General features: G+C 40.8%; 1 protein-coding gene across 1 annotated transcript; it reads right to left on the reverse strand.

The window, feature by feature from the left end:
• Positions 1-2,659: 2,659 nt before the first annotated feature.
• LOC306865681 (hormonally up-regulated neu tumor-associated kinase homolog A-like) lies at positions 2,660-11,806 on the reverse strand. The gene is made up of 9 exons (XM_079410425.1): positions 11,286-11,806; positions 8,784-9,076; positions 8,533-8,588; positions 8,056-8,191; positions 7,839-7,966; positions 5,948-6,074; positions 5,682-5,850; positions 5,439-5,592; positions 2,660-4,673 (listed from the first exon to the last, which is right to left on the reverse strand). Exons 1-9 carry the CDS (start codon positions 11,583-11,585, stop codon positions 3,898-3,900), a joined length of 2,139 nt encoding a protein of 712 aa, XP_079266551.1. The 5' UTR covers positions 11,586-11,806; the 3' UTR covers positions 2,660-3,897.
• Positions 11,807-15,370: the final 3,564 nt, after the last annotated feature.

The following is a 15,370-nucleotide window of genomic DNA, read 5'->3' on the forward strand; positions in this document are numbered from 1 at the left end:
CCTCCAATAGCAGCAGAGCTCAAAACAGGATTTGCCAGTCCATTCTTGCTAATATGCAAATTGAGTGTTGCGTGGAACAGTTGCCCTCTCATTTGCATGTATTGGCCTCAACATTTCATTGGACTTGACATTTATGATTGAAAGAACTGTCATGTTGAACTTTGTCACGTACAGAATGTGCTTTTTAAAAAGATGCGTGTAAGATGCATTTTATGCTAACATTAGTTATATGCTAGCTATTAGTTAATATATTACATTATTTAGGACACTTTGATCATCGCCCACTAGATCAACTAACTAAAAAAGGTGAGAATCAAGATATTTCATGATGTAATTAATGCATTTGGAAATGTTTCGAATAAAAAGGAAAAAAAAAAAAAAGACATAATAACATACGTGTTACTGTGGCTGCTGTGTGTCACATGATGACCCCCCCCCCCCCACCACCACCACCACTCATGCCCCCTCAAAAGTAATGAGTGCATTACGCCCCTGATTTCACAGGACAAATGCTTTGGATTCCAACATCTAGTTCAATGTGCTGATAAATAATTGTGACCCGGGACCACAAAACTAGTCATAAGGGTTAATTTTTTGAAATTGAGATTTATACATCATCTGAAAACTGAATAAATAAGATTTGATATTTGAAAATCTGGAATCTGAGGGTGCAAAAGCATCAAAATATTGAGAAAATCGCTTTTTTTAAGTTGTCCAAATTAAGTCCTTAGTAATGCATATTACTAAACAAAAATTAGGTTTTGATATATTTATGGTAGGAAATTTACAAAATATCTTCATGGAACATGATCTTTACTTAATATCTTAATGATATTAGGCATAAATGAAAAATCGATCATTTTGAATGACTTCATTTTGTTTGTATTGTTGGCTATTGCTACAAGGCTCCCTTTGCAACTTATGACTGGTTTTGTGGTATATATATATAATATTATATTTGTTGGCCACAACAATACTTTTTATGTTACACTGAAAGTGTTTTGTGTTTTAGAAATAAGTTGTCACGTTTTAAAAGTTATACATTTATAGACTATATTTATTACAATATTTGTTTGCCAAAACAATCATTTTTACATTACACTGAATCAAAGTTTTGTGTTTTATTAATGGAATTACTTTAAAAGTCTAAGATACTTTAATTGTTTAATTGACAATTTACCCCTTAACATGTTGATATTCCACACAAAACTTTCAAGTGTCCTTTCAAAAATAAACTCACCCTGAAAACATGTGAAGATTAATTGTCTGTTTTTTTTCAGACACAAAGAAAATATTCCTGAGCTGAAAAAAAAAAAAAAAAAAAAAAACCTTTTGAAATCAGGATTAGTCTCAATCAGTCTAAGCCCGAACAGATTGAGAGGTCTAAACGCATCAAGAGGGCCTTTATTTGACTTTGACTCTAATGATGATCTTAGCCATATAACAGTAAACAGTGATTTGCGCACCCTGTCCAAAGTGTTGGGGATTTCAACTCGTGACATTGCCAAATTAACATGCCCTGGTAGTCCAATGCTGACGACACTAGAGGATATCCGTGATTTCTTTATCCTTCCTTTTGCTCAAGTTATGATGTCAGCAGGTTAACTCGACATTTGTGGAGCCCTTCTATTCTTGTGTTAGGTTTAGACAGCTGAAGAGAATAGCAACACCCCCCACAAACACAAACGTCAAGTTCTTAATGGAAAACTCATTTGAGTTCTGCTGACACCGAGTACTTCCTGACTGGTCTTCTTGTTTGCATTGCATTGTATCCCGAAATCAGTCAATCAGCATTTAGAAGTAGGTACATACAGTAATGTTTACAGTGAATTACAGTTATAATCTGAGTTCAACACAAGCTCAATCAACAGCATTTATGGCATAATGGTGACCATATAAAAGTTTCAAAGTAGTTTTTTGGAAAATTCTATGTTTTTATTATCTGATATGTCATGGTGTATGAATATTATAATCTGACTGAGATTCATATTTCCATTTGACTTTACCACAGAACTGTCACAGTATTTCTTTGATGGATGCTCTTGAATCAGACTAGGCTCAAACATTCAGGTAAAAGCGGATTGTGTGAGGTAAGATGTTCAGTGTAAATGCTGTTCTACATCATCTCACAGCCAATATATCTTCAGCTCATGTTGTGGTTATGTATTATTCCGCATTAGATGCTTCGATAAGCTTTGGGGTTTTTAATCATAGCATGTTTTTGCTGCTTGATCGCCAAAGGATTTTCGATGAGTGTCATCCTTTGTAAACAAACAGTTTTGCTTTAATATACTTTGCAGCCTCTTTTGTCCTTCAGCTTTTATCAGCTTAGCCGCACAGACTTATCTGGGCTTCAGTGTACGTGTCTGTGGGTCACCCCCCCCCCTTCTTTGTCTCCTATATGGGGGCACGAGAGGGTGTTTAATGTGAGTGTTTGTGCATGTGAGGGTGCAGCTGACTGGATTATCTGACACAGAGTCTTTCAGCTGTCACTCATTTAATGGTTATTGCTGGGTTCTCATGGGAAAAGTGTAGCGTTACAAGTCACCTGTTTCTCTGAGAATGACTGTTAGAATTTAGATTCTGTGACAAATTGTTTAAATACCATCAAATAAGAGATTTTATGTATGCATGAACAAAAGAAATACAAATCTGTATTTAGGTTTTGTGCATTTATTTGTGTCAAAGAAGTAATACATGCTGATTTAAAATAGAAAATTCAGAACAGAAATAATATTTTTAAAAATAAATATTTAAAATCTTTTTTACACCATTAGAAAATCTTTTTTTTTACTTGGCAAAAATCAAATCAATACAAAACTTACAAAAGACCTTCAAATTCCTCTTCACCGTAACAAAAGTACAAAGACGTGTCACCAAAAAACTGACTTTTTTTTTTTAAATCCTGGTATGCATGCAAAAGTGTAGCTGAGATGAGAAAAAAAATTGTATTCACAGCTTATACTCTTCAGTGCATGTGAAAGAGGTCTGCTTTGTAAATCTAATGTGTACTGACAACATGACAGCATTGACATCTTTAAACACATGGAATGAAAGATACTTGTGTTCTAGAGAAAACACCACCCTGGTTACAACCAGGTCAGCCATCAAATATATACACACTATTGCACAATCTATTATTTCACCCAACATTTACTTTGTAGGTAAAATGAATCTTATTCACTAAGAGTTCAAATAACGCTGAAAATCTTCCATTACAGCCCAAAGGCTGAAAGCAAGATATTTAAGTCTATACAAAATGCCAGCATTCCCCTAAAGAGGAAAAACAAGAGGAATGTCATCTTCCATTTAAATGTTGACAGTTTCACTACAGGTTTAAAAGTGAGGCAATTAGAAAAGTTCAGCATTGTTGACCTGAGTGTCGTTACAATTTGAGGTTAAATACAGTAAGAGCTTAAAAATAACTAATATTGTTTGATCAAATAAGCACACTGTCAAAAACCTCTCCAACCATTCATTAACAGTCTTGTAGTTGTAGTACTGTACATGAACACATTAGTATACACATTATTGTGGGCAGTGAGCGCTTTGTTTCAGAGAAGAATTGTGCGTTAAAGGTTGTGGCTAAGCTGCTACATGGCACTTGGATTAGGATCGTGTTTTGTACGTGTTGCTGCCTGTGAAGTCGACGTTCAGTGTCAACTGTCCTGAAGCTATGTAACCTCAAGATCTAATTTTACACAGTGTTCAGAGCGTATAAGTTCTCTGCAAGTCTTCACTGAAGCTATGTGTATGACATGACAAATAACTCCCTGCGGGGTTAGCAATATATCTGGTCTATGTGTGAGAAGCCCAACTGAAAAACTGTGAGCATTGTTGGTAAGATAACATGTTACTGCATACATCTGACTTTATATAATCTAAAATGTCTTTTTCTCAGCACAGGGTTTTTAGAGCCCCTGTGGCACAGATCAGAGTTTGCATATGGTAGGGAGTTGGAGACTCCACTTCCACCACACGCTCTGGTTTGAACGGGGGCAGCTGAAACTTTTTCTTTAAAATCTGCCCAATGCCCATGGAAGGGAACCTGATGCGGTGCTGAGGGCTGTCGGGTTCGTTGCTACCCTTGCTGCTAGGCAGGATACTGCTTGACTCGGAGGAGCTCGACCACTCTGAAGCAGGAGGACATTTCTTGGGTTGAGGTTTGATGATGAGAAAAGGTGGGCTGTTGGGTTCGTCGCTAACCACGCTGCTAGGTGGGCTACCACTTGATTCTGAGGAGCTTCTCCACTCTAAAGGTTTCTTGGGCTGAGGTTTGACGATGAGAACAGGTATGCTTGGGATCGTGGCCTTCTTCAAGTACGAGCTATCGGGCTGAAAAGCAGACACGTGTCGAGGTGGAGAGAGCTCTCCGTTAGTCAGCTTGTACCATGGTGATGGAGGAGTGTCTTTGCTGGGTTCCTTGCTTGCGGAAGCCCAGGAATGAGCGCCAAGGGAGGAAGGTGGGCGAGCGGGGACGTTGACAGCTTTTGGGGAATCTTTGGAGCTGTCTTTCCGGTCCGGCTGGGTCTCGGGTGTAGGATGGGTTGGGGTCGACTGTGGGGTCGGGTACAGGGGGTGGATCTCCATGTACTCCAGAGAGGAAGAGGTGATGCAACCATCACGTCCAGAGTAAACCTCTTTAAAACCTCCAGTCACAGCTTTCAGAAGACCTGAAAATGAGAGAGGAAAGAGTTTGATTCAGAACAGATGCAACTCTTGTGTTATTTGTAAAAGCAATTACTAGAAGATGTTTTTTTTTTACTGTTCTTGTCTATAAAACGAAAATCAGGCAAAACATAGAACCCAACTGAATTTGATTGTATGGACTGACACTTTTCAAAATATTGTTTGTGTTCCACAAAAGAAAGTACATTTTACAGGTTGGAAGTGATGTGGTGGTGGTGAGTAAACTTGAGTTTTTGTCTGAACTATCGATCTAAGAAAAAATTCCAATTAAATGTATATTGAGTTGAAGCGTTTTTGAGGCTCTGAATACTTCAGTATAGTCACATGGCTTGGCAAACAAGCAAGTAAGAGTGAGTGGAACAGGTTTTCTATACATGCCTTACATGTGCCTGGTGAAGTCATCTCTAATCTTAAACTTATGTGAGCTTTCTAAGTGATAACAACCTGAACAGCCCTAAAGGGTTTACTAGTTACTGTCACCAACAGTAAATCAAACTAGTTTGCCAACTAAAAAGTTTGGAATTATCCCTCAGGCATCAGAGCTTATTTCAAAACTGCCTTCAACAAAGCGCTATATTTAATTTGTACCATTATACCTGTACCGTATATGTAGTATTTATTCTCATTCTCAGACCATTATTGTCTCCTAAATCACATATCAGTTGTGTGCCAAATCACATCATAACCACATGATTGGTTCATGCATGTCTATGTTATACTGTGTCTATAGTCTAGTTTCAGGCTCTCACCATTTCTGTGTTTCTTCTCCTTGATGGGACCTTTGTTCACAGCGAAATACACGGGCGTCTGCTTGGGTGGAATCGTAATCTTCTCAATGTGCTTCCTCCATTGAGTCTGGAACAGCTCACTCTTTTTATCCTTCTTCATGTTGTACTGCTTCTCCTGTGAGAACCAGACAATGTTAAACTCATGAGACGGAACTGAAATGTTCTATGGAGTACATGTTGATGTCATTGTTTTCTCCAACTTACCCTGTACTCTTTTGAGAGTCTCTTCATCTTGTTGTTGAGGAGGAAGTACACAGTCAGCGTGTGGCAAGCTTTGTTAGTGAGCACCGCGCTCAGAACCTCACTGTGTTTGTAGCCCATTTTTTCTGTCATGTGAAGCAGAACCGTGTGGTTGATCTCCTCAATGTGGATCCTGAAAGATACAACAAATTATTTTAGGCCATAATAAGTCATAAAAGATCTAAGAGACAAGATTTGACTTTGACCTGCAAGCATATTAGGTGACTAACCTATTTAAGTAAGGAACTCCAGTGTGAGGGTTTCCCAACTGCAGCCAAGGGTCTGCCATCACTTGGTGGACGTTGGGTCTCTTGTCAGGGCAAGGCTCGAGAAGTTTCTTCAGCAGACTGGTGGCAGCTGTGAACACAGACAGGAAGACATGAGGCCTTTGTTCTATTTTTCTTTAAGAAAATAAAAAAGGTCATTGATCAGTCACTGTGTTTAACTGATTTATTAGGACAAATCAGTCATTATTTATTAGGACAAACACATTGTGGTAAAGATTATTCAGCCTTTCTCCTACATATTACATAAGTCAAAGAATGAGTGCACAGCCTTGCGTCCTTGAGACGCTAAATACAGGTGTTATATAATGAGGCTAATCTCATTTCAACACTGCATCATCTTGTAGTAATATATCCAGTCACAGATTTAGTAGTGAATGAACCACCTGTTAATTAGAACAATCATGTAAGTGTAACGCAATGGAAAACATAATGCGATTAACCGGAATGTTTACTGTATCCTCTTCTCAAATTAATTTTATCTGGAACTCTGCTCCCATCATATCAGTCAATGATGAACAAAAATTAGATGACTCTTAAGGTACATACTATGGAAACACCTTACTTCTGTGGAAGATGTTAAGAAATCTGAACAAAGCAAATCATTCCTAGTGACTAAAACCAGTTTTTCTTGTGCTTGAAAAAATAAGTCACCACTTGTCTGGTATGTTTGCAGTAAACATTGTGTTTATGAGCCGACGGCACTTCACTGAGAATTTTAAGTATGATTCAGTATGATGTTGTAATTAAAACTAATATGACGGTTACAGGTAAATGCACAAACCTCACTGTTATTACTAAACTAACAAGGATCAAATGCATAACCTACTTAATGATTTCATTGGAAAAATGTTGCATGTGATTGTGTTAGCACTCGAGCATGTTTTTCAATGTCAAGCAGCTTTTGTGTTGCTGGCAACCGGCTACAAAATAGCATGAGAGAAGTCACTGGATCATGAAGATTCTGCGCTTTATTAAGATTTGACTTTCATCACCTGAAATATTTAAAACACCACTGGGCACCAGACCCCTCCCTATTGTTTTCGATTTAGCATTCAAAAGCATCATACTGGACTAAAAAAGGTGCAGTTTGACAAAGACTGCATTCATGCTCAACATTTGGAGCATGATGCCCATTAGAACCTAATTGGTAGGAGGACACAAGCTTATTTTTAGCATGTAATAGTAGCTTATTCTTGTTTCAATACGACCTTTGTGGTCATAAAGAACCTTTGAGAATCTCATGGCGCTTTTCCACTGCATAGTACGGCACGGCACGGTTCAGTACAGCTCACTTTTGGTGGGTTTTCCACTGGGAACAGTACCTGATACTTTTTTTTTAGTACCACCTCGGCCGAGGTTCCAAGCGACCGTTACCAAACGTGACGTGTAAACTCTGCTGATCACTGATTGGCCGGAGAAAATCATCACTGCCTGCGTCATTGAATGTGTGGCACCAGACACAACAGACCCGCTAGATTTAAATCAGCGCAGCCAGCGAAGGATCGAGCGCAACTGTTTGAATGAGCGCATTTAACAACCAAAAAAATGGCTGTTTCGTTGTCTGTTGAGGAAGTACAGACTGTCCTCTCGTTGATAGCCGAGGAGCCGATCCAGCGAGAGCATGATGGAGCGACGCGGAATTAAAACGTTTTTCAGGAGTCACGGCAGTAGAGGCGGCAACGACACGTGAATAATCCCGCCCACTCTAAAGCGGTACTAAACTGCAGTGGAAACACAAACAGAGCCGAACTGAGCTGTGCTGTGCCGTTCTGAACCGAGCCGAGTCGTACCACGCAGTGGAAAAGCACCATCAGAGATGCAGTTCTCTCAATACCTGAAGAAACAGATGGAGGTAGAGGGTTCATATCCTTGTCCACCATCCTCTGATGCAAGGCTTTCAGGCTAAATGGCTCCACGGTGAACGGTAGGGTACCGGTTAGCATAGCATACATGTTCACCCCTCTACATCGAAACACATACACAGAGTCAAAGTCAGAAAAAGGTAACAAATGCAAACTTAGAACACAGTGCTTCACATTTTCTGAACTCACATTGACCAGACATCCACTTTGGGCCCGTAATTCTGTCTTGAGAGAAGCTCAGGGGCGGCGTATGCTGGGCTGCCACACTGTGTGCTGAAGGGATCAGAGTATCCCAGTATGCCCGCACAGTTACTAAGTCCAAAATCTGTATGGGGAAACAGAGAGAGGGTAATATCATGTACTTTCTCATAGAGGGACTGACCTTCCCACTGGGAGGGGTGCAAAAGGGTTTATGGCTGCCCAACACTAACCCCGTCTGTCACACCCAGCTGCTAAATAAAAGCCATGCATTTGTCAGCCGTCTCGCAAAGAGGTGAGAGGTCATTTGTTTTTAATGAGATACTGATTGCTCAATCAGTCCTCACCACATGCTAAAGATGAACACTTCTATGTCACTTTGTGTCATTGGGAGTCATTGACACTTTGTGCTGCTCTTTGAGTAGCATTTAAAAACCTTCCATAATGTAGATCTCAGACAATGCTTACCGATCAGCTTTATGTTGTCTTGTTCATCAAGGAGAAGATTTTCAATCTTTAAGTCTCTGTTGAAAAAAAAAAAGACAGAACAATGTATTTAAACAACCTTAATTTATCAAACCAGCCATCTGAGCTAAAACAAAGACACAATATTCTCTGGAGTATCAACACATGGTTTCAGAAATAATTCACTATTCTTTGTTTCTTTGGAAAGTCTCATTTAAAGTTCCCTTTCAATGACCTCACACGTCGTTTCTCACCTGTGAACAACTCCTGCCCTGTGCAGGTGCTCCACTGCCATGACTAGCTGGCGTACATATTTCTGGGCTTCTCTTTCTTCCAGGCTTTTCTTCTCATAAATATGGTTCATGAGGTTTCCACCAGGGCAGAGCTCCATGACGAGATAGTAGCTATTCACCGTCTCCAGGATGTCCAGCAGTTGGGTGATGTTGGGGTGCCGGATCATCTGCTGAATCTGTCCTTCACGATGCAAGTTCTTTGTGACATACGAATCCTTTTTGGCCTTCTTCTTGTCAATCACTTTCACTGCCACCTGTGGGGAAAAAATAAAAAAGAAGATTTTGTCAATATACAAAACACAACTGGAGTGTTCAGTGGATGTACAGAATTGTTCTAACAGCCATAAACAGGTGAGGCAAGCCAGACGGAATTCTTATATGCTTGTCTCCTCACGTCTCAAGGGTTGAATATTCGACCCTGAGATCCTGTAGAGGACTTGGTGGGGGAGGGATACAAATGACCAATGTGTTAGCCATTGGAACACCTCCAATTGAAGGAAAAATCTCCAAATGGCTTGTTAATGCCACCCATTTGTCACCAACATGCCGTAAACGACTAATGCTGTATAAACATTGAGTCAAACAGAGAACCCCCCCCCCCCCCCCCCCAAAGAGGAACAAAACATTACACTAATATACAATATATATATACAAAAAAAAAAGAATTAGCATCATTTCATTTTATTGTTATTTTTGATTAAGGCGGGAGGAGAGGGTCTTTGTTCTTTATCAAACAGGATTTCTTTGTCCTGGGTTGAAAGTCCCTCTGTATGCTGTAACAATAGCCTTGATAAAAGAGCCCCTCTGAGCGTGACCCGAGGAGGGTTCAAGAGGTGACCTGCCGTGCAACTACAAATCATTAGGTACAAAAAGAAACTGTTGAGCAAACCGGTCATACGCGGCCAATTGAGAAGATAATTGGATCAATTACTTCAGCTGAGGTGCATGTTAAAAGACGTACCGAGAAAAAAGGGCAGAATCCCCTCCCTAAACAATCCCCTAAAATACTAATCCTACATTACTGGATCTTAACCACCGTGTTTTGATAGCATTGTTGATGGGGGCCATTGGTGGTCGATGGTTAAAGGGGGGTGGCAGGGGGACCCCCAGAGCCTCAGACTAACATGTTGTTTTTCTCTCTGGCAGACAAAGGCGGCGAGGGTGAAAGTGGGTTAGATATGCTCACAACATACATGGTGGAAGCATGTGCTATGGCCCACCGATTGTGAGCCCCGCCCCACCCTGTCTGTTTTTCTAGGTGATGTCAGAGAACGAGAGCGAGGCAGGAGACAAGAGGAGCACGAGGCAGCCTCGCTTCTCTTTGTGATTGCTAGCGTTTGCATCATCACCCGGGACAGACCTCTTCTCCTTCCCACAGCAACAGTGAAAGGAGGCAAGAAGGCTGAACAAATCCCTAATATGCTAAGAAGGTATTTCAGGTCATTCACTGGAAGTTTTTTTCTACATGCGAATACCAGCTACACCCCATAGAATGTCATTCCAAGGAACACCGCAGCCCGTTATAAATAAAATCACACCCCACTCACAAAGAAAGTGCCATGCAGAGTCAACAAACAAATGTTAATAAATAAACACACCCTATAACTAGATTCCACATACTGAGCATACCTTTTGCTGATGTGTGAAAGTGAAAAACTATTATTTATTCATAAATATTTCTCCATTCATTCTGAATGGCTCCACACTTTCTCTGGGGTAATCGGAGATTAATAAAGACACCTGAATGCAAACAGGCTCAAGGATTGTCTCCGTTACCTAATTTAATTTTCGTGATGAGGAACATGAGACCAGGGAGAAACAACTCAACCTGATGATCAGGGGATGGTGTTTCTGACATTCTTCGCCACCCAAAGACAACATAAACTGACTTCTGAGTATTCAGATTTGAATTTAACAATGACAGTAAACATATATTTTAGGATGAATAAATAAATTACATATTACAAGGCATTCAAGTCATGGTCCATAGACTATCTTTGCTTGCCATAGACACTGACGGCAGGGGGGGGGAAGTCAGTTGACCAAAACAATTTAGACAGATGTTATTTCTCTTTAACTTACATTGGTGGTCATTTTCATATTCATACAACGATATGAACAAATAGATGAACTATCTGTAGAATGCAACAGCATTCAAGTCATGTATAGGTTTCAGTTGGGTTATTTTTACAGCTAACAATTTCTTATTCAGACAATCATATGAATAAATAGTGAAACTAAATGTAGTAACTTAAATAACAAATGCAACAGTCATGGTCTTGGATGGATGCATATGTATATCGAGTGGATGTTTTGTGCTTTTCTTTTCATTTGCTTACAGAGTGATATAAACACATCGTATACCCGTATATTGAAAACACTATCAATATGCGATTTTACAGTGTCATTTAGATATAATAAGCTTAACAGTGCGTCAAAGCGAGGCACACTGGATCTTCTCACCCTCTCGCCGGTGATCGCGTGAAGCCCCTCTCGCACTTTGGCGAACGAGCCCTCTCCCAGCTTCCTCCCGATCAGATAATTCCCAACTCTTTTCGTGTGGTAAAAGTTTTGGAGGATATCAGCTTGACCGCTGCTCAGAGACGAAGGAGGGGTATGTTCCGTTCCTGCGGATGCCAGAGGAGTTTTCAACCCCAAAATCCTCCTGCTGTCCGTCCCCATGTCTGTTCCTGCATCGGGCATCCCTGCGCCTGTTGAGCAAAACCTGTTGTCCTCTGAATCTACTGTTTGAGAATGGGACATCTGAATCCCTGTCCCTAATACTAAACCCTCACACGCGCACCACCTGTTCAGCTCAGCTGACTGTCAGCAAACTATAAGATTGTAATAGTTTTACGCATTCGTCATGGGATAACGAATAAAGCCACTCGGTCCTAACCTAAATCAAATGACCAGAACGTCAGAACGAGTTGAAGCTTCCAGCACCTCTCTGTATGTAAGTGAGTGTCTGACTGCCGAGTCTCTCACATTTGTTGTTGGAAGTTAGTTTCGCGGCATGGGGTGAGGGCGTTTCTTATTTGCTAGAAAGTCCCCTCTCAGTCACTGGGCTGAAATCTAATCCAATCAGTGGTCGCGCAGGGACCTGAGTCTCCGCCCAGTTGTAAATGTAGCCCCGCCCTCACGCCCATGCTTACCTAGACAACAAAGAGCATGTTTCCGAGGGGTCAGATTCGCGTGATACTTGATTTCTATCAGCTTTCCCCGGTGATGGTTTACGTAGACCGCTTTTGGCTGACCTATTGGTCGCGACTAAATTATCTATTGATTATTCATTCAAATGACACAGAGATGGTAATGCACACAAACACGTTTTATGCAGTGATGTTGTGGTAGAGCATTGATTTAATTTTCTTTAACTAATTTGCAAATGACATTAGATAATTACATTTGTATTATCATCTAAACATTATACTTTGTATTTGGTACATTATACATGAATTCATCCTCATCCTTTTATCTTTTATTATCCCCTTATTTTTATTACCTCACCCTGTCTGTATTCCTCACTGTCTATTTCAATACTTTAAGCACGTTATATTCTTGGCAATATTATAACAAATATGCCAAATAATATAAAATAACACAAGTGTCTCGACTCAGACTGCTTTTAAAGTAACTTGTTGCCTCTTAAATATTATCCATGAATCAAAACACCGTATCCTATAAAATAATGATAGAAAGACCTGCAATGCCATTTTAATTCTTTCAAATCAATTCCTTAAATCGCATTAATCATACTGTGTTTTATAAATGAGTGCCTTGGTGTTTATTCGTTCATCATTCGTAGTCTTTCAGCTACGACTGTCCTGACATGATTAATAGACCTCCACAACAATGGAAGATATTTTTTTTAATAAGACACACTATTGCGTCACCACACCCCGGCTAGCCGGCAGCTTGTTTACATTACCATGCGGTCATGAGACGAGCGATGCATGAAGGTAAGTAGGTCTATTGCGCCTTCTATCGGTAAAATTATGTAGGACAAGTAGGACAAATCTATCTATCTATCTATCTATCTATCTATCTATCTATCTATCTATCTATCTATCTATCTATCTATCTATCTATCTATCTATCTATCTATCTATCTATCTATCTATCTATCTATCTATCTATCTATCTATCTATCTATCTATCAGAGAATGCATTCTTTTAAAGCTCATGTTCTCCAGTAGCAGGGAATATTATTTGCTCAAAGGCACATTAGGTGAAAGACCTAGAATCAGAATAGCCTGGTCTTGTCCGACCTTTGTGTTAGCAGGCTTTGTATGCTATCAGACCTCTGTTTTGGATGCATTATGCATGAGCTGTTACAATGAAATGTAAATAAATGGTAAGATCCCGGCCACCTCATTGCCCGCTTTATTTAAATAAATATTTACCTGCAGCAAGGGATCATTATTGTTATATGCCTCCGCTGACCAGAAGAGGGCACACAGTGTTTCATATATTTCTGCTGCTGTCTGCTATGCTTTGGTGAGTTGGAGACGTACACGTTCTCAGTATAATAATAATCATCATCGCTGGCCACTTTTAGCCAAATGAGATTGTTTCTGTCAAAACAGTAAACACACACCTATTATATTATTACAAATATTGACCATTTCAATGGAAAATGGTCAATATTTGTAAAAATGGACCATTTCTCTCTCTTAGTGCCTTCTTGCCATGCCTTTAACGACGCAATCTCAGAAGTAAGAAGAAACATCTTAATGTTGTATTTATCCCTACTATGCATAAAATATATTAATTTAAATCAAGCTCGTAATTTTGTGGTGCGCGCATATACTAGGCGTTGCGGTAATAACGTGTAAAAACTCAGATCAAAGGAAAAGCGATCTCAGGCATTAATTTATTAAGCCAGTTTCTCTGTCAATAATGAATAAATAAATGAATGAATGAACGAATAAATACATTTTAAATTATACAAATGTTTAAAAAACGGTCGGATAAAATGAAAATGACTTCAAATGTTGAGTAATATTAAATGTAGAATTTCCAAATAATATGAAAATAACTGATGAGAAATAACAAAATAAAACTTGCATATAACCATATTTTTCTGTAAATTCACATACGATAACTCCCTTCTTATAGAAGATAACTTCTTAACCACTCCAGAATGTAATTTGCCCAATGTCAGGACTGTCTGATTTTCTATTACAAAATAAAAGCCCTCCAAATTTTTATATATGACCAGTTTTGTCTTTGATTTTAGGTAGCTCTAAAAAGGAAACTCCCTGTTTCCACAGAACAATTTCAGATTGACAGTCAGTCCACTACCCCAGTGTGTCACTCAACCAGTTTCAAGACGATCTGATGTTGCATTATGTTGCAGTCTGATGTTGCAGTCAGTCCACTACCCCAGTGTGTCACTCAACTAGTTTCAAGACGATCTGATGTTGCATTACATCAGATCGTCTTAAAACTGGCTGAGTGACACAGATAGAGTGCCGTCGAGAGAGCCTGATCCTGCGACTCTCAAGGAGCTGAGAACTGCTACAGACCTGGCACTGCGCGCCACCAAGACCACCGCCCAGGCGATCGGGAGGTCCATGGTCAGCCTAGTGGTGCTCGAGCGTCACCTGTGGCTCACGCTGACGGAGATCAAAGATGCAGACAAAGTTCCCTTCCTTGATGCCCCGATTTCTCCCAGCGGCCTCTTTGAACCGGCGGTTGAAGGGTTTGCTGAACGTTTTACTGAGACACAGAAGTCGTCCCAGGCCATGCGACACTTCCTGCCCAAGTGCTCCAGCTCTGTAGCTGCCTCCAGTCGCCATAAGCCTATGCCGACTCAGCAGCCAGCGAAGCCTGTCGCCCCTGTGGCTCAGCCTGCCAAGACGCAGCAGACGCAAGGGAGATTCCGTTCAGCCAGACGCCACCCCTTTCCTAAGCGCCAGGGCCCCCGACCTAGGATAGCGTTGGACCCAGCGCCTCTGGCGTCGTCTTGATCTGTAGAACAGGAAGAGGAGGGGGCCAAGTCTGCCACGGTGGTCCACCCCCCAAACAGCCTCTCTGGAGCCTCTTATCACCCCGCTCAGCACTGGGTGCGGAGGGAGATGTGTTTGTTGCGAATATAGGGCCCGTACAAGCGCCCAAGCAACCGCCCGCTGCTATAGTGGGAAAAAATAAAACACAAACTTTCTAAAAAAGAGAGCAAACTTCCTCTTCCATGTCTCACTAGTGCCCTGCCCCCGTGCAGCCGGCCAATCGAGTTTATCCAACCCCTCACCACGCGGGCCGAGGCCTGGCAGGCCATCCCCGAAGTGTTAGAGTGGGTTATGAGGATAATAAAACGAGGTTATTCACTCCAATTCACTCGGAGACCCCCGCGCTTCAGGTCTCCACCTCAGTGCGATGCGAGAATGCCCACGTTCTAAGCTGGGAGGCGATGTTCTGCTGGGAAAAGGAGCAATAGAAAAAGTTCCTCCAGTTCAGAGTGAGTAAGGCTTCTACAGCCGTTACTTCCTCATCCCCAAGAAGGATGGCGGCCTCCTTGATCTCAGACGCCTAAATTGTGCCCT

This window comes from Barbus barbus (assembly GCF_936440315.1).
Source record: "Barbus barbus genome assembly, chromosome: 47".
Classification (NCBI taxonomy): Eukaryota; Metazoa; Chordata; class Actinopteri; order Cypriniformes; family Cyprinidae; genus Barbus; species Barbus barbus.